General features: G+C 43.4%; 1 protein-coding gene across 5 annotated transcripts in view; it reads left to right on the forward strand.

Moving 5' to 3' along the window:
- Positions 1 to 20,509, forward strand: part of jarid2b (jumonji and AT-rich interaction domain containing 2b) — a 106,881-nt gene that overhangs the window by 54,060 nt on the left and 32,312 nt on the right. For all 5 annotated transcript variants that reach the window (XM_086280117.1, XM_086280113.1, XM_086280114.1 and 2 more), the window contains exons 3-4: positions 3,698 to 3,824; positions 16,813 to 17,036. In XM_086280117.1, the coding sequence (XP_086136243.1) occupies positions 3,698 to 3,824; positions 16,813 to 17,036 (351 nt within the window). The remainder of the gene's footprint in view (positions 1 to 3,697; positions 3,825 to 16,812; positions 17,037 to 20,509) is intronic.

Genomic DNA, 20,509 nt, shown 5'->3' on the forward strand with positions numbered 1-20,509 from the left:
CAATAAAGCTGCCCATCTTTTTTGTTTTACTTTATCCCACACTTTAATTGTATACAGGCACGGAGGGCTACTTGAATAAATAGCATAATATGGAATTTTAGGAAGTCACCAGACAAATTACTCCCATACGTCTGCTAACCCATTTGTTTTTCTTTTCATAGCTGTATTTAAGGTCTTTATTGGATTCTCTGTCTGATACCATATCTTTGATTTTGCACATGCAGCTCTTGTTCATGTATTCTTTGTTGTAAGGACACATTCTGCCCCTGATTGTCTCCATCTTTTTTTTTTTTTTTTTTACTTTGTGTGATTTTTCCCATGGCATGAATGTAGTTATAGCTCTACTTAATACTGCAGCTTGCGCTCTCTTCTCAGCCCCATCATTCGCTTCCTCCCATCCTCTCGAGACGTCGAGGTGAGCACCACGCGGCGGATCCGATGGGCTTAGTTAAGCATGCCTAAAATCTGATTAGACCCCACCTATTTCCCAATAGGACCAGCCATTGGAATGCCCCACTGGCCTGGTCCTCAGGAGCTCCAGGGGCTTGAGTTTAGGACCCTCCCCTCTTTCTGCCACGCTTGCCCATCCCCGGCCCTCTTTTCTTTTTTCTTTTTTTCCCCCAAGATGCTCCGTTCTGCCCCTCAGATGGGCACTCATGTGCAACCAGCATATGTTGAACAACTCTTTGGAGGAATGGGGTATGGCAGCGGCAAGGTAGGGGGAAAGCGATGGAAAGCTGGAGGGGCGGTGGGGCTGGTGAAATGTGCCTCTGCCTATTTGTTTGCGTTCTGTGGGGACATCACGCGTCAGTCATTTTCAGAGCACAATTAAAGTTAATGAGCTATTTCTGTGTTTGCTCTGGTGTGAGTTCCCCTGTCCAGAAGTTCTAATGAGTCTCTTGCCCATTTTCATATCGGTTTATATGACCCCCCCCCCCCTCAAAAATCTAATTACCATTTTTCATGCCAACATATTAAGCTCTGAAAGATGTTTTAATTTAATTGAATATTTAGAATATATTCCAATATTTGATTGAATGAACATGTTTTAACCCCCGTTTTATAAAATAGTACTTTTATGAAGGGGACTTCAAAGGAGTTGATTCATTAAAAGAGTACGAATGTAAGCCTTTCGTGCCAGCCAAGACATTGTGAGGCAGTGATTCACCCCAGGCCTATAGACTTAGAGGCTCTCCAGCACCAACATATAAAGCGTTGCCAGCAGTGCGATGGCCTTACTCATCGTGGCGGTCTTTGTTAACTTTATGAGCGCAAAGATACATCTGATGACTGTATCTCCGCAGTCAGGTGCTGACCTGCCTTGCGTGTGTGAGCAAACCCCAACAGCCCGGTTGTTTATGCAGTAATGAGAAAGTGTGTGTGTGTGTGTGTGTGTGTGTGTGTGTCTGTCTGTGTGTGTGTGTTCATTCAGCCCAGAGCACTTTTATAAATCTCAGTTAAATCATATGTTTGAAAACCTGCTTTTTTTTAACCTGCTCTACAATCACTCAACTTCATTCTGTCTCCTCCGTTATCATTTGATCTCGCCACCCCGCTTCCCGTCCGATCGTTCTCAGATGACACGACGCCCGGGCTTGTTCGACAGCAGTTGTCTTTGCTAGCAGGATATCATTCAAGTTGCCACTTATTCTAACCCCTGCTCCTCTGCGCTAATCGTAATAATTTGTTTTCCTTTTTGACACCCACTATTAGGAGTTTGTGAAGCAGGGTTTTCAGAAGCATCAGTCAAAAAGGAATTTGGCCGGGTGTCACGAGAAAACTACGAGTTACTCAGAGAAAAGAGAGAGGGTGATAGACCAGTGGGGAGGTGTTCTTTCAGTGAATAAAAGGGTTTATGATGGCTTATGAAGTTTCTTGTTAAACAAACCCCTGTGAGATGTGAGTGTTTAGTGAGTCACTGTTGCTCTTTTCAAAATGAATGTGAATAATTCAGCAGCCTGCCATACCAAAAGTCCAGCCAGGCAGAAATGCTTGTCAAAACAGGTCAAAAGAGGTAAAAAATCGGATGAATTATCCCCTGTGTCAAATGTTTGCAGTGTTGTTTTACTCACTGATATAAATCTTCAACTTTCCGCTCAGCAAAGTGACACTTGAGTTGGCAAGGGAAGTACATTTTTAAACGTGTTACTGCCCCTCTGTCTCCAGTCGATTGGTCTCCTTGGCAGCGCTGTCCTGTTTTGTAATGACCCCAAAAAGCTTTAAACTTGTCCAATTGCCTCCCTGATAAGCAAGCCCACTCACGCTCTGTTGTTAAATCGGGCAAGCCCCTGCGTACACCTTCCAACAACTACAGGAGCCGCGTACGCTGAAACCAAATCTTGTTGATATCTTTTTTTTATTTGGTTGTCTGCCTCAATTACCGTTGACTTCGACTCCTACATTTGACCTAATTAGAATTCTCGGTGCCTGTTGTTGCTTTTGATTTAAGAATCTGTCTGGGGGGCTTATTTTGTTTTGTGCGAGTTGCTTGCTAAATATTTAATTAGGGCTCTGTCAATTGGGCTCAGGGAGAACGTCAAGCCCAGCAGTAGCCATTTCTGCGAATGGCTTTAGGTTGTTCATAAAAATTCTTTGTCAGAGGGCAAGCGTCACATATTGTAAGTCAAAGACAACAACAGCTGCTCGTAGGGAAATGTCAGTATGAAGGAGATTCAGTACCTTTCTATCCTAAGCTGGCCAGGGGGCAGATACTGGTGGCTCTATAGCAGTTCAGAGATTTCTATTTTTTTTTTTGTCTTTTTATGGTTTTATGATCTGTTCTTTATTAATCACGTTATATTTCGCATAGGATTTTTCTTTTTCCTGTATCATCTAAAAGTTTTCTTTCAGTTCAGATCTTTTGAATTTGGGGCAAAACTCAAACACCACCACGCAGTTCTACTTTCTCCAGCTTATGGCTATATAAGGTACCACCCCAAATTTCCCACTGGTTTCTCCCTATTGCCAGGGGCAACGGTTGACTCTAAACCACATGATCAGCCCAACCCAGTTGCTGCCTCAGTAGCAGATGTGTATGTGGATATGTGTGACACATTCAAATTCAAATTCAAATTTTATTTGTCACGTACACAGTCATACACAGTACGATATGTAGTGAAACATTCCTTGTCTGTAATATGTTGCGTGATTACCCTGATGAAGGACCATCACGCAACATACAAGTCGGGCAAGCAGTAAAGTTGTTCTTTATACTACAAGTGTCATAGGGTTTAACTTCTTCGGATCCTCTTCAAAACTACCCCATGATGCTGCAAAAAGCTGTGGCATTATGAGGTGTGAAGGCCCGTATGTAAGTATATGCAAAAAAAAAAAAAAAAAAAATGTTGCAACAACCTCTACAGGTGAATACAGGTATGTCTGGCTCAGGTGTACTTGTGCATTTGAGATGTTTAACTAATTTGTGCTCTCTTTGTGTTCGTCACTCTTTCTTTTTCTGTGCCCTACACTCTCAGATGAAGCAGAACTACCGTAATTAATGATGACATCAAAAAAGGATGTTTTAACACTGTCATATATAAACTTTTGTTTATTCCCCAGAGGCTCAAGATGTATCTAGATATTCAGCATTGATTCTCTGGTCTAATGTTTTATTGACAAAGAAGCGTTTTGTATGAATGGCGGCAGAAAGCTGGAAACGTATGCTGGCCAGGCTGTAACCATTTTCCTTTTTTTCCAGGTTCCCTCGCCAATGGGCAGCTCAACGGCTCGGGGTCAAAGGGCAGCCACAAAGAAGACGGGTCGTTGCGCCGTCAGGGCCTGAAAGGAAGCAGCGAGTACTGCGAGGACAGTCCTGCAAAAAAGAGGTGTGTGTGTGTGAGATGTTTCTGTGTCGCTGAGTTATAAAGAAGTTTGCAGAATGTTTGGGTGTTAAATGCATGCAGAAAGAATACTGTGAGAAGTTGAGAGCATGCTGTGCACACTTGGTATAAATTGTAAGTGCAGCAGAACTGCGCTGACTTTTCTGAGCTCGGAGGTTTCATAGGTTGCCACATGACACCAGCTGCTTTTGGGTTCTCTTCATTGTTTTTGAGACACATGCCTCGTCTTCCCCTTTCTCTCATCTGCTCTTTCTTTCCATAATTTATTCAATCTGTCTCCCCATGCCGCCACCCCCCCCTCGTAATACCCCGTTACAACATCCCCGGTAAAAATCAGTTCCAAAATGTTTCACTGCAACATTGCACTGATTTATGAACTTGCTGCACATACACACTTTGTCATGTTTTTTTTTTTTTCTCCCCTCTGACTTGACTTCTCCCCTCTTCTCTCCCAAATGTTTGTGGTGAAATGTGGAGCAAGTTGCCTCTGAGTTCTGCGACAGTTGCGTAAATAGTATGAGCCTTTAAATAGCGCTTAGGTCTCTTAATGAGCCCCCTCCCCCCCCTTTAAATCTCCTAATGCAAACACAGTTTCAGTCACTTATAATTAGCCACTTGAAACAATGTTCCCATGCATTTCCAAATGAATCGGTTAAAAATTGGAATTGAGCACAGCATTATTTTTTTATGAAGGCGTTTATGTAATGCGTGAATTATTGAAAATGATTAAGTCTGTGAAACAACAGTCATTTTCAGAGAGATGTTCTTGAGCGGGGGTTGGGGGGGGGGGTGATATAATGATGTTTAAATGCGATGCTTTTAATGTGTTCAGCATGAAAAGGAAAAAAAAAAGGCTTGAAATCTTCAGCTGAAATAAGATTACAATGAAGTAAACGATACAGAGTTTTAAGCAGATTTCTCATTATCTGTTATGTGTGTACCTCAGCAACGCATCCACACAGAGATAACATCATGCATTCCTCCTTACATTTCTGTGTCCAAAAGCAGCAGCCATAAACCTTTTTTTTTTTTTTTTTTTTTTCCTTTTTAAATTTATACTTTCATTCTCAAGCTGACAGCCACTGTCGGTAGCAGGTGTGAATGTGAGTAAGAGCACATGCCTCCTCCTGTTGTGCAAGCGTGTGTGTGTGTGTGTGTGGTTTTGTTCTGCCTCTGGTCTCTCACACGCATTGACACGATATCCAAGCGTCAGTGTAAAGCTGGAGGCGGAGTCTGGGGGCCGGACAGCAGCAGATGTCCTTCTGTAATGAGCAGCCCATACAGGCTCCATTCACCGCGCATCAAGCACCTGCCCAAGTCCTCCTAGCTGTCATTCGATACTGTAACCTCAAAATCTCACTTTGGTTATTACGAGCTTTCATCTACCTTGATTTGAAGCAGGTGGCCCCTGGGCCAACTTATACAAGATAAAAGTATAAAAGAAAGAAGGGAATGTTCCCCCCCTTTTCTTTCTCACTTCATCAGTTCAGTGATTCTTTTTGTTTGGACATTTTACCAGAAATGAGGCTTGGCTGGGAACTGAGTAGCGTTTGGAGACGATCCAGATCTATTATTGGGTATATGTTTTTGGAAGGTTTTGCAAGATAGGGAAAATGTTTCTTTTGGAAATATGAAAAAATTGAGACTCTGTTTTGATATCCTCAAGAAAAGATCATCCTAATGTGGATCCATATATTCTTCTGGATCCAAGGACTGCATACACGTTCACAGGCTCTGAAGGGAGTTTTCAGCCTCGGTGAAGTTCTGCGGTTTCTGACTGCTTGTACAGTCGATCTTAAAGTCAGACACAGCAACTTTGTTTATTTGTACAGTCACAATTGCAGTGTGGGCTGCCTGACCAGGCAATAACCAAAGGATCATGTGGCTTAAATAGATGGTAAAGCATAAATGCTCATCTCTGTAAGGAAGAAAAGCGCTGAAGGAGTAAATTATAATAAAGATGAGCTCACATTTTCATTTTCTCTTGCTCTGGTGGCCTCTAGTGCTCTGTGTTGAGTGGAGTTCAGTTAGAGGCCAGCCTGCTCTGTGGTTTTCATTAGTTCACCACACACACATACTCACAGTGGGGCTGAATGAAGAAAGACTCTCTATCTGATGCTAATGAAACACAAGCCTAGCCAGTACTTGGCAATGCCTAATGCCCTCTTAAAAAGCTTATTTTGTGTGTGCGCTTTATGCTTGAAGGATGACTCCGGTGCCCTGGCAGTGGGCGCCCCTGCACTGTTCCTAAACGGGCCTAACTGTGACGATGCCAGGAGCTTTTTACACCTGGCACTGGCCAAAACAGAAGGGAGGAGCGATGGCGTAGCGCCTTCCAATTCTGCGTGAAGGAAAAGTTTGTGGATCGAGGATGAAGGGATCGAGTGTAGACGAAGAGAGGCTGGGTGGAGCCGCGAAGAGAGAGCGATAGGAAGAGGGGCAGAGACAGAAGGACAGGTGCAAGTAATTTTTGGCAGGAAGCGGCGCTCTTTAGAAGTCTTTGAGATCAGCTCTGTGTTTACCTTCCCATGCTCCTGAGATTGGTGGGTAGACTGGCAGGACATCCCGTCAAACATGCCAGCTTATTGTAGCCCTGTCTTACAAGCTTGACCATATTCTCCAAATGGGGCTCCCTTGCCAAGTTTGAGTCGAGGCGCGCACACACTCTCTTAGATTCACGACCCTATGCAGTCTCTTTAATGCCACGGTTTACTGACCTAGTTGTTTTCCTGCTCTTCTGTTCCTCTCCCATATTTGACTTAGGTTGATTAATAAAACGGCCTGACGTGTGTTTACCTGTCAATAACAAAGAGGTTGTAGTTTCATATTAAGATTGTGTGTGTGTTTGTTTTACAGGAGCGTCCCCTCAAATAATTACCACAGTTAGTCATCATCCGATGAATCTGGTTCAGTCCTAAGTGAAATGAGTAAATCATTCACAAGTCTTCTGTTTGAATTTTGTGCTGCCGCTCTCATGGTTCAGTCAAAACCGGATTCCAGTGTGGTTTACTTTTAAATGACGTGAAGATTTTTGGTTTTGTATACAGAGGCGCGTGTGGGTAGGAAATCCATTGCTGAATTTTGATAAACATTAACCTGGTTTTATTTGGGCAAGCTGTAAATGTTTAAAACTTTCCAGCATATTTGATCACATCATTCAAGATTTATTGAAGCCGGTTTACTTTGTTTAATCTGACTTTTAGCAAGTAGTTCAGCTGTGTGTGAAAGCAAATGCAAACTTTTGAGGCAAAAGTTCGGGCGCTGTGTGTTTGTGGGCAGAAGTATCTATGTTAGACCAACATCTAAGCTTAATTTTAGTGTTCTCTCACTCTTTTTTTTATTTTTTTTCTCCTTCCTTTTTCTTTTTTCGCCCTTCTTTTTTACTGAACCCCACTTTTGGCTCTCTTTGAATCTGTTCTCTCTGTCTCAGCCAAGACACACACTCAGCTGCTGCTGCTTGTTTTGTTTCGACTTAATGAATGCCAAGTGTGTACACACGGAGAGACACACACACACTTGTCTTGTCTAGCATAACCAATGCCTCTTGTCAGTAACGCATAATCACCGTTTCCATTTATGAGGGATTACATGCATGTGCGCACAGGCCTGCACACACGTGCACACTAATACGCACGCACACAGTGAGTGCGTTTTAATAGAGGGCCATAATGTGCTTATTAATTTGCTTTAGATGGTATCGTGTAGCGACCTATATGCACCGCAGCACCTAGCTGTTCCACCAGCGCTTAATGGATGAATAACAATGTTCACGCTGTATTTTGCAATTCTGCTGCTTTTACCTGCTGCTGCAAAAATACAGCAGATTCAGATATAGTTACAGCACGTGTGGCCACGCTGGACAGTCGTTCCGTTGCAGTTTAAATGATCTCTTCTGGTTTTTCTGTCAGTGACTCACCAAAATCTCCTCTAAACTCTCCTCTCGTTGTCGCTGCTTTGCCGCGGCTTTATGAAAGCCTTCCTTGCCACTGAAATAAATGGCAGGGTGAAGGAGTATTAACCATCCGCCACAGTGCATAATGTCACTCAGTACACAAACTGGCTCCCGTAATCACTGTCAAATGCTAGTGTAATTGTAGCACAGATTGAGCATGTGAAAACTGGTTTGCGTGGCGCTCCTTATGGCATCATACAACAAAGTCTAAACGCTTCTTGGGATTTACTGTTACGCAGTCGTAAAGTACTAATTTGATCTTTTGTAAGCCAAAATGTTGAGATGTGTCAGACTGTTGTAGTGAGCATAAGTACCTTTTTTCTGTCATTATATTCAAATCAATGTATGATTTGATAAGAATATCTAAATTTAGATAACACTTTCAGGAGGGGGAAAAAAGCATGACCTCGTATGCAAGCCATCCCTTTTGTTGTAATATTAATACCAGAGCTCAGTTGAAAGGTGTGCATGAAAAGGCGAGGAGGGGAAAAGTTTCAGTGTGTTGACAGAGATGATCTGCAGCAGAGAGCGGTGAACCATTGACTGGGTCGGTTTTTCATCTCAACCTGGGAATCTTCTGCAAATTGGAAACACAAGTGGGAGATGGATCATTTAGGAGCAATCAATGTGTGTGCGTGTACTGTAAGGTTATTTGTTTTTGTTCTGGTAGTTACATGACAGAACACAGTACTTCTGCTCTTCATGTAGCAGAAAATGCATGCACTCAAATGTTTGTTTTATGGTTGATCTCCCTAGTCTTTATTTTATTACTCTATCGATGTTCCTACCTACTTATCAATCATTGGCAGTAACTTAAGGTCACTGAAGGTCTACATATTGCATGCCATATTGAATTTGGGTAACTGGACTAACGCCGTGCCTGCACACCACTCCCATGAGAAATTTAAGGTGGACTAGGTCAGAAGTCAAATGGTTTGAATTGAGCAGTGTGTCTTGTTAAGGGTTAAAAAGGCCTAGAGACTGGTTAGCAACCATCCTGCAACCACCAGTTGCAAGAATGAAATATATATTCCTACAATATGTCACGGAGGTTGTAACCAAATTCACCCAGCAACTACTAGCAAAGATGCATACAGCACTGTCCCTAAAACCACTCGAGGTTAGAGGCGCTTTCCAAATCATTGCGCCCAATGGACTGTGCCTGCCAGCAAAGGTAACATTTAAGTACGAGGTTTCGTGTTTATCTCGTAGTGCCACGAGGATAAAAAAGGAATCAAAGCGGGAAATACGTTTTTATTTAATCTTCTCTGCTATATGATCACTCTCAACAACCTTTGAACCCACTGGTGTTTTGTCAACGTGGTTATTTCAGTGGCGTTTAGCCCAAGTGTAACACAACTCATTCATTTGTGACAAAGGGGACAAAAGGTGACTTCCATCTGACCTAATATAGCATTTATATATTCACAGAGATGGCTTGGCTTTCTCTTCACATTTGCCTGTCACACCATCTTCCCTCTCGTCACCCCCGCTCCAAAAAAAAGAGGGTGGGGGCAAGGTTATATTTAAATGTGCACACAGGCTCTGCTATATATTTAATCTCAAATGAAAATCAGTCTTACTGTGACTGTTTGAAGCATGAAACCACCGAAGCTCCTTATGTGACAAACTCGCACACAGTCACACACACTCACATCTTGGTAACACTCATCTTTATTTATCCTGATGTTGTCACAGAGCGGTTAAGCATTGCAAACTGTATGCTGGTGTAAGCATCACTACTGCGGTTAGTAACAGCCTGTTTTAGTGAACTACTCTTTGTTTAAGAGCGAGACAATAGGAGGTAGACTTTCCGTGTGCATATTTGTCTTCATGACAGTTAATGATTGTGTTTATTTTTGTTTGTTGTGCACATGCTCATTGTATATGTGATTGGGAGTCTATGGGTGGGCTGTTTGTTTACACAAAGGTCACAGGGTTGACCCGGTCAGATCACTGCAGTGCCATCCCTCCTCTAAATGGATGGAGACAGAAAAGCAATAAACACAGGAAGTTAAATGAGCGTTCGCTTAAAACTGCTCATAATGAGCGCTCGTCATCAACTTTAGGGTTTGTGAATCTGGGCACTTATACACAATTTGGTTATTCCGCTTTGAGGCTAAAACGGCATCGCTAAAGGCAAATTTATTTCTGCATTTTAAAAAAACAAAACTGTACTTTTTAAAGTGTGAACGATAACACAAGGTAAAGTTGAAATCGAGGCGCTCATCACTACGATTTTACTGTAGAAGCATGAACATGCAGAAATGAAGGCGACAGTGCTGCAAGCCTGAATGCTTGTCACTGAGCGCTGCTGGGCAGAGCTGCTTGTCTAGCTTTGTGTTAGCATGCTGTTCACATCCTTGCAAAGATCCGATGTCGTCAGCAGTGTTTTTACTCTCCCGGACGCAGGCATGTTTGATGTACCCACAGTTATAAAAGTGCAAAAATACCTTACATCGCAGAGACAAACATCAGACCTTTTTTCCAGGGTGCAGAAGTGGTTCGGTGAACTCGCCACACGCTAGGACGGCTGTCTGTGAGGATCAATATCCTTAATGGATTTCCAATTGTTTTGCAATTTTTTGAGTAGGGTCATGCTTAAAAAAACAAGCTGCACGAGCACGATCTGCTCAGTCATGCAGAAGCATTAAACTACTGTGTACTGAATAACCAGGCAAACTGCAGGACCCTGTATGGGTGTTTACGTTTTCATTACCAAATTGTATAAGTTAGTGTAACTTTTAGTTGAAGTATATCAGTAAAATTCAGCTGGGGGAGGACACAGTGACCCCCAACACCCCTGTCTGTATCTGCAACAGAATATAACTGAGGTGTACTGTAATGTCATCACTTAATCACTGAAAAGTGTAATGTGATCGCAGTAACGTGTTATTTATAACTTTGTAGCGTGCTACATCTTGTGCTGTTTAATACAACGTTCTGGTTTGGTATCAAACATAGTAGCTTAAGGTTTTTCTGTCATACAGTCTTTCACACTGTTGTTTGCACATACAGTCTAACAGTTACAGCGTCATCACTGTTTTCGTTGCATTTTCATGAGTGAAAGTCTTATGGGCTTAAGAAATTCTTCATATAATTTCTGTGTACAACAACTGCTAAAACTGCCGTACAACACATGCTCTCACCGATGATCTAAATCAGGCAGAAGAGCAGATTAAAAACATAGAAAGGCTTTATCGCTGCATATAAACATTAACGGAGTGATTTTAAGTGGACAGAAACCACTCGGACTCAACACGCGCACACAAACGCACACTCTCACACTCAGCTGCAGTGAGGTGGTATTTTATCAGGACCATGTGGGCCATCTGGAGCCAATTAATACATCCCCTAAGGTGCAGACTCTGGATCAGTTCTCATCTCCTCAAACTATAACCTTTTATCATGGGAGTGAACACCAAGTCTGAGTGCAGCCCAGCCACAGATGCTGCAGACAAAGTGTCTCTCCAGATTCATGTTCAGATTCGTATTCATGTCGAAGACGATAAAAAATTAGCACCCAGATTTTCATTGTCTAAGATGGTTTTAGTTTATTTTCTCCTTCTCTCAGATTGTGGTGGTTACGATGCAAAGTTAGTTTAGAAGTAATTGTCTATTTTATTTTATTTTATTTTATTTTATTTATTTATTTATTTATTTGTATTAAGAGTAGACCGTGCGCAAATCAACACACAGGCTGCTAGCTCGTGTTTCCCTCGCCAGCCTCATCTAAATATCTGGTTGCAGTGGTGCAACAAATATCTGAAAACAAACCAGACAGCCAGAGCTCCACTGTGGCGACTCCACGCATTTGACCTCAAGTCCACAGACACAAGTTTCATTAAAGGTCTTCTTACATGAAAAACATTGAAGTTGCACAGGTTTCTATTAAAATTGCAAAGGCACCCAGGATTGTTTCGAACTTCTATTTTTTATTTATGGGCGATCGTGGCTCAAGAGTTGGGAGTTCGCCTTGTAATCGGAAGGTTGCCGGTTCGAGCCCCGGCTTGGACAGTCTCGGTCGTTGTGTCCTTGGACAAGACACTTCACCCGTTGCCTACTGGTGGTGGTCAGAGGGGCCCGATGGCGCCAGTGTCCGGCAGCCTCGCCTCTGTCAGTGCGCCCCAGGGTGGCTGTGGCTACAATGTAGCTTGCCATCACCAGTGTGTTAATGGGTGGATGACTGGGTGTGTAAAGCGCTTTGGAGTCCTTAGGGACTAGTAAAGTGCTATACAAATACAGGCCATTTTTATTTTTCTAATGCTAAAATTAAATAATGCTTTCATGAAGCTTCATCAATATGGAAAGATGCCAAAGCTACAGCATATTCAGTCACTAAAACGTGCTAGTGTAGCAGTCCTGCTTAATCAGCGTTTAACTTATTTTCTTTTGCATCCATTCTCAGTCTTTTTATGCAACAAATGGGTTGATATGAGGTTTAATGATTCTCCTGGTTTCAGCTCCATTAAAAACAAACAGGCACATTTGCTTAGTCATCTTTTCCCCCTCCCCTCTCCCGCTGCACTCTGCACCCTGCTGATGTGCTGAAGCTGACTTAAGGAGCCAGTTTAGACCGGAGGTTTGTGTTTGCGATAACGCTCTGCTGTGCTGCGGGTTATTGAGTTATTGACCGAGTCTGCAGAAGAAACTCAGTTGTTGCTGGCCTTCCTCCAGTGGCACGGGTCAAAGATGAGGGTCAGTTACTGAAGCTTGTAGACAGCGTGTTTCTCTGTGCCATTTCAGCAGGCGGGGAAGCTTGCCAGCACCCTCGTAAGTCTGACCACACAGAGAAGCCCGGCCATCTTAGAAACTCCCACGGAAATGGCTGTCACTGGGAGGATGTTGATAAGATGGAGACGGAAGACGAGAGCTTGAAGTTGCTCCGCGTTTGACTGACAGGGTCCATGTGCTTGTGATGATCTATGTCAACTGTCCGCAGCTGTACTGCTTAAACAGAGTGGAATTCTTCTAAGTGAAGCACACTGAACTAGCTGTGTCTCATCTTTCTCTCTCTTCCCTCATCATCACCCCCACCCACCCACTTCATTATATATGTTAGTGAGATGGTGCTTTATTCTATTCTTTCTTCTTCTGCCTTTTTTCCTTCCGTTTGCCAGGATCTCTGGCTGACAGGGTCGTCAGATTTTCTCACTCTACCTCTCTCTATCAATGCTCTCGTGCCTCTTGTGGCTTGTGTAATATTAGACATTAGAGCAGCCCTTTGAAGGGTGGGGGTGGGGGGGGGGGTGCAGCAGGAAGGAATGAAGGGAGGAAAGGATGGATGATAGGTGGATTAGAAAGGGATGAATGAGGACATCCTGCTGTAATCTCTTTGCTTTTTCTGCCGCTATTGGAGCCCAGTTTCCTCTTTTTTCTTTTCCCTACCCGCGTCTCTCCGGCTCGCCTCTCGCTCTCCGTCAGTCAGGGCAATCAGTTTAATTTTAACTTGCGTAAGCCTCACTCTCTTCCTATGGCACCATACCAGCCAGTATTCTATACCTCAACACGCTTGGGAACGTGATGTACCCTGATTTCTGCACATATACACACACACACACACACACACACACACAGACACACACCACTGGGCAGACGGAGGGCTAAATCAGGGGTTCATATTACCACTCGGCTCTTAGTGCAGTGGGAGCAGGCATGAAGTAAAACAGTAAAGTCACTACAAATTGTTCCTCCTCTGCTGATTTCTAAACGTTACCATCCTCCCGTCTCTTGGATGCATTGCTTCGCCCGTGTCTGCTGTGCTCATGCACGTTTGATCGTCCATGACTGCTAGAAAGACATGATTCCAGTGGCAAAACTGGTTGGACAATTGGCTGAACTCGTTGCTGTAAATGTTTTTCATGCTCTTAAGTTCCTGGCACCTTCGTAATGATGATGACACTAATCCTGTTAGGCTGTTTTCGAGGGAGAGAGCTGCTTTTTTGTTTTGTTTTGTTAAATAATAACCTGCTAGCTGAAATGTAGTCCTTGCAATATAAGTGCTGTGGTTTAATTTATCTGCTTTTATGTTCTCTTCGTAACCCTGCATTATCACATCATCGGCAAAGCAGATCTGTTTTTATTACCTTTTTTAATTTTTTTTTTTTATTAGCCATATCTCTGCTGTTGGAATACCAATTTTTTTTTTTTTTTTTTTTTTTTTTTTTTTTAAAGAAAAGAAGAAATGAGGAAATTAGAACTGGCACTGCACAATTTAGCCCAATTAGTGAACTTCTACTTGTGCATGTTTCCACTAATATTTCGGTGGTAGCACGAAGTGTCTTTGATGTCAGTTTAAAGGTAACAGCGGATTGGCCGGCTGTGGTTGATGGTCTAGACGGGATGTAGTAAACACATCACTTTATTAGCTCATCTGTCTCCATCCGTATCCTTTTGCTTGTCATAATCCCAGGTGTGTGTGTGTGTGTGTGTGTGTGTGTGTGTGTGTGTGTGTGTGTGTCTCTCTCTCTCTCTCTCTCTCTCCCCCCTCCCCCCCCCCCCCCCCCCCCCCCCGTTAAATATGTAAGGCTGCAGCAATAAAACTTTGCAGGGTTCAGCTTACCTAAGAGGCTTTTATGGAGAGCTCAATCTTCCCTCTGCTTACTGTTTAGAAAGTGTTCATGGCTCACTATCAATTATAGCGAATGCTGTAATCACATCAAGACGGACTGCTTGCGATATAAAACGAGAGATGGAAACAGTTTGTTGGCTTTGGCGAGTTTGAAATTTGGACTTTGGGTTAACGGTTTACAGCAAACAGGCTCTTCGTCTATATGTCGAAGTGCTCAAGTTTGATGTTTCTGGGTAATGTTACTATGATCGATTCACCTCTTTTTATACACACACACTCTCTCCTCTATATGTCACGTCATTTCCTGTTCTTGCTTTCACACAAATGTGGCTTCAGCTTAATTTTATTGTTAACGGTGCCAGTTTTGATTACATTTGTAAGTGTTGTGCTTGCCTCAGCTCTTTCTCTCCATTTTTCTCTGTGGTTTCTTCACTGGTTTTCAATAGTTGGAAGACCCGCAGAGTCTGCCTAGAGTGACTCGGGTGTGCAGAAGCTTCACTTTCATGTGTTTTGACCCAACTGTCAAACTCATTTCTACTTTCCAGAAAATATGACCCAAGGCATTGATCAGCTTGGAGCATTACGATTTTGAAGAATCAGTTTCCAGTTCTACTTTTTCTTCTAAAAGTCCTCTATGGTCTTGATAATATGTTGATTTTTCTTTCATTCATTCACTACATCTTGCTTCTGTGTGAGTGCAGGGCTATTCTTGCCCCATGTCTTCTCCTCGTCCCCCTCCTACTACCACTCATTCTAACCTGTTTGACTGGTTGGAAAAACTTGATCAGACAACATGGGGACAGAATTCACTTGTTAGTTATGTGAAATTTCCCATAAATTTCCGATGGGGGTAAAATGGATATCTTATACCTAAAAGGTGGAGGCCCAGGAGGAGGCACAGTGGCGTATTTGATAGTCGTCGTCTTTGCGTAACAGTATTATTAGCACCTCCTGTATGAAAATGGCTTTTCATACCACATTTATTCTAAAACTTTAGTTTAAATTAGGATCTCGTGTGTTAATAAATTTTCTTTATGAAAATCCAGACTGATGAGAGTTCAGTGTTCACTGCTTGTTGGTAAACAAACTGCAATTTTTCCTCAAACCTTGCCACCAAATGTAGGGCTTTGTGTGAGCAATCATCTCTCAATTTCTCACATTTTGAGCTTAGGCCAGGAAATTGACACGTTTTGACTCGGCTCTGTTCTCTGATTGGAGTGTAATCGGAGCGCTGCACCTTTCAGTGGCTACGCCAAATGCATTGTGGGTGTTCTCCAGACATGATCCTATCTATCCTTACCTCAGTCCGGTCCGCAGCAAATTGACAAATAATACCAGGATATCGCATTGCTTCTATCACTACTCCACAACACTTACAGCATAGCTTCCCCCCGCCACACACACACTCACTCTCTCTCTCTCACTTCAGCGCTAATCGATTGAGGCCACTTGATGGTTCACACGCCCCCTGACACTCTGCGACTTTTATACTCCATGCGTGTATAAGCACGCGCCTACTTTTTAAGTGCGCGTGGAGAGGGAGGGTCTGCATCCATGTGCCTGCACGTGCGTGTATCAAGGAGAGGTGGTGTGTGACAAGCGAGTCCGTTGCTTTCTGAGACATCTACCTCTTTAATATTCTGCTCTTACCATCGCCTCCTCTGGCACACACTGTGAAATAAAGACAGAAAAGAGACAAGGAGAGAGAAAAATGAGAGCGACGTCTCAAAGGCTTTGTGCATCACAGAGGAAAGCGCGTACAATGTAGCAACAGAAGTGAGGGAAGGAGGAGTGAGGAGGAGACGAGGGTGGAAAAAAAATTATGAGACAGAAAGATGGGGAGATGAAGAAAGTTGTTGCCGGTTAGCATGTGATTGTTTTGGCACACTGTCCTTGTGTAGTTGGTTTTTATCAGCTGCCACTGACAGCAGAGGCTCTGCCTTATAGGCGCTTTTCTTTTCTTATTCAATAGCGCTTAACAGGAATGAAAAAGAGGAACTACAACTACATGTGTAAAAACATCGTCAGCTCATGTAAATGCACACATTTAAATACACCCACACTGTCGGTGAGAATGGGCAAGTCGGCCACTGAATGTGCGCTTGTTGCATATCAAAGCGATCATGATGGATTCGCTCCCGTTCACTGAACAAATACACACACACGCACAGAGTAATCAATTCTTCGCTAGAGGGTAATTGTTTCAACGAAACCTCCCTACAGTGAGACAATGGCCAGTGGGCCACAGTAGTAAAAATGATAGAGTGGGTTTGCAGGTATGCAAAAGAGTCACATTCTGTTTTATTTTTAGTCAGCTGCAGACGGAGCTGCATTGGGGTTAAATGTTGTACTTCTTCCAACACACTGGCTTATGTTACTTGTAAATTCTGTGTTTATGTGCAAAGGATCCAAGGGTCTAACTTGTTGTTTTTCTTTCCCCTCCCAACAAGGCCTCGGCTCCAGGCCCAGAGGAAGTTTGCCCAGTCGCAGCCCAACTCGCCCAGCACTACGCCCATCAAAGTTGCTGACTCGGGCGGCCTGAACGCCGGCCTGTCCACGGTGCCATCCACGTCCCTCTCGTCCCTCTCCGCTTCATCCCCGTCCTCCTCCATCCAGGACCTCTCCAGGCGCAAGCCCAAGACGGAGGACTTTCTCACCTTCCTCTGCCTCAGAGGTAAGATGCAGCAGAGTGGAGCAGATGGAGACATAATTACATGCGTGCCTACAACCAGCGGCAGAGCGGGAAAGCATATTGTTTAACAAGAACGCTGCAGATATGATATTAAAGAGGTTTTTATTCAAGGGACCGGGGCTGAGGTCTAACGCTAGAAAGGGGATGTTGCATATTAATTATCCTAACACCAGGATATGCTTCCCTATTGTTTGGCTCTATGCACATAAAGATGCGTGCATAAGCAACTCCAGGGAGCTTAGAATAAGTTTTGTTAAGTCAGGTTTTGATCACCCTCCACCCACTCATAACACACACAGACAAAACCCTTCACACATGCTGCATCTAACTGCATACTTGCCCATGGCTAAGATTATCCTGCATTTCATCAGCTTACACATCTCCCCCTCCCACCGTTCAACAACTGTCTGTCTCTTTAACACCCTGCCTATCACCCTCTACTACAGCAGCTGTTTCGAACATGGAGTACTCACACAGCCTGCACTACAAACTCTGCACAGGTTCATTGACACTGTGTAGCACTTTTGATGTCAAATGAAGTGGAAAAGCCACAGCAGAGCAATTAGCAGTCAAATGAGTTACGCGTGTGTGCGCTTGCTCCTCTTTGTCTCATACAGCAGCATTGTTTGTCTATTTGGGTTAAAAATTCAAAAGGATACCTGATAAACTGAGCGCAGTCACTCAAAGGAGCGCAGATATCCTCGACACTCAAGGTTGCTAAACAACTCTTGTTCTTTTTTTCCCTCTTGAGTTAATGAAGGGCTCATGTTACTTATGATCTATGCTCCGCTGGCCGGGATACAGAGGGGGTTAGTCCTCTGCCAGGACACTGCAAAAAGTTTTTTTTTCTTGTTGCGCTAAAAGTATGAAGTGCTACTTATTTTATTACCTTAAAACATTTCCAAGGCCAAGGTTAAAAGACCCAGGACTATAAATTCTCTTTAAAAATCTGCAATCTTAGCTCGCAAAAACCTCTGTAGAATATGCAAGAGTTTCAGGATTCAAGGCCGATACGATCTTGAATCGGTGAGAGACAATCATGGCTCAGTATAGAGACGGCTTGACAGTTTCTAGGTTTATCTGATGCATGTGCACTCTTTAATTTGCTGTTCCTGTTTACACTGTAAGGTATATGTTGAAACAGCTACGTCTACTACATGTCTTGTCTGAATGTGTTGTGATGTAACGATAACCCCCTTGCTCTCAATCATCCCTTCTTAAGAAAAATGAGAGGAGAGGGAGTGACACGTTCATCCCAAGGTCCAAACATTACATAGGACCGTTTATCTCAAACAACCTTGGTCGTGACTTCTATCCTTCGTGGAATATCTCACCCACCCTTTTTTCTTTAAAATGTCCTCGCAACCGAAGTTAATTCCTGTGAAAGACAGAAACACCTTGCTCTATAGATTAATTTGCCGTTATCGTTATTAACCTCTGCCCCTCCCACAAAAGTCCGCTCCACACTCGGGAGGGGGGAAAATTTAGATTAAAGTCTGTCGGGCGTAATGGCTATATGTTCCTGTTCTGAGGAGAATACTCCTATTATGGGATGTCATTTTAACCTTACAGGGCTCATTCAGAAACGTGTAATTGGAAGTTGCTAAAATGGACTCGAGCCTTCCGTGTGATGAGCCTTGATTTACATATATAGGCCATGATGTTACATAGGCTAATGATACAATGTCCCATATACTTTGTGGCTGAAATTAGACTAATCACTTGGTGCTAAGCTAACGCCGTGCCTTACACACGAGCAGTTGCAGGCTAATGAAGCGTGGGTGACTTGTTCTGACTCAGTTTTGCTGTTGTCTCTCTTTATAATTAAGGGCTGAATTAGTGTTTTGCGAGCAGATTTCAAGCGAGTGTTTAGCTGCACTCTGCTGCGCTTTAATGCTAATTTTAGAGCTAGGCTGCTAAGCTAACGATTGAACAGTTTTCCACAGCCCCCCCAGTGCTGCCGCTCCCTGTTCTACCACTGTATTTATAGACACCAGTTTGGCTCTCTGTGCGTGTGTGCTCCATCCATGCTGTGAGGATGACATTTTCCTTTGCAGGGCTTCTTCTGCTCAGTTTTCCCCTTGGCCTCTCATGTGACCCATATGCAGGGACCCTTACCAAGAGAGGGACATGGGAGAATGTCAGCAGAGCCCTTGAGGTTTTGTGTGTGTGTGTGTGTGTGTGTGTGTGTGTGTGTGTGTGTGCGCGCGCAAATCCACACCAACCACTGATGTGTCCTGTCCTGCTTATCTCCTGTGTGCCCTCATACCATTTTCTGCGTGTGTGGGTGGGGGGTTATGTCTACGCGCCAACTACCTGCACAAAGCATGCAGGGTATATAGGGAGACGCAGCCCATGAGGACATCTGTGTTAGCCTGGTTAATCTTTTCAAAGAGACTCCAGTCTTTGATATTTGAAAGCTCCAATCCCCTTTAAGATTCTGATACATGTCTCTGGTGATCTGACCACCACACACATTAGGCTCCTTCATGTCAGCTACCAAAAATGTCTCTGACAGAATCTCCAGCTGTGTAATCATAGCCCTGATTTCCCTTTCATTTTGATCAGATTTTTAGCTTTTTTTCTTTTTCTGTAAGCATTAAGTGACATTTCTGCCCAGAATATCTCATCAGTGGTGATTTCTGGGGTGTGACCCAGGTCAAACGTTCAAGGTGTAAGCAGAAATTTGTATTCTCCCCCCCCCCCCCCCCCTTCTCCTCCTCCCCCTCCGTGTATCCACTGCAGTGTTGTTTGCTTATCTTATCTGGAAAACATTAAGCATCCACCCAATGGGTTCTATCCATCACTCATTCAGACAGCCACATAAAAGCAGTTAAAACATGAAAGATTTGAAGCGATAAAGTGAGCGACCCAAAAAAAAGAAAAAGAAATGTTGTGAAAGAAGCAGGACTCGTGTGTCAGTCTGTGTTGAGAAATTGCAGTTAATATGTTGTTGGTGCACCTTTTCATCCGATCCCAGCTTGTTTATTGACGCCATTTTGCTCTTGTGGGATTTGTTTTCCCTATGATAATGAATTGGCTGACTGCTGTGTGGTGGTGTTGTTGTTGTTGTTGTATCTGAGGAAAAGCTATTTTTAATTCCTCCATGGGGGAGCAGGGGGTGCTGGATTATTCTGATGCAACGTGGGAGTAACTGGACAGAAAAGTAACAAGAAACAAAAAAACAGCAACAGAGATTTCTATCTACTATATAGAAGGATGCACATCATGTATGCTCACCACCCACACTGTCTTGGGTCTGTGTTCAATGTGTGTTTATCCCACTGTTCAGCTTTTTCTCCTGCACACAAACACACAGACACACACCGTAGCAAACAAGCCAGAGTGCGCAGTCCTTGCCTGTGTTCTCAAAATGGTGTTTATGTGTGGTCCAGGCCTGTACTTGGGCTGTTTATATCCATGGAGAAAGCCATTTGGGTGGTAGCCAGACAGTC

The sequence above is a fragment of the Aulonocara sp. 'chitande type north' Nkhata Bay genome, linkage group LG22 (genome assembly GCF_057382095.1).
Source record: "Aulonocara sp. 'chitande type north' Nkhata Bay isolate Kocher_YH1m ecotype deep benthic linkage group LG22, A_spYH_male_GT1.1, whole genome shotgun sequence".
NCBI classification, from domain to species: Eukaryota; Metazoa; Chordata; class Actinopteri; order Cichliformes; family Cichlidae; genus Aulonocara; species Aulonocara sp. 'chitande type north' Nkhata Bay.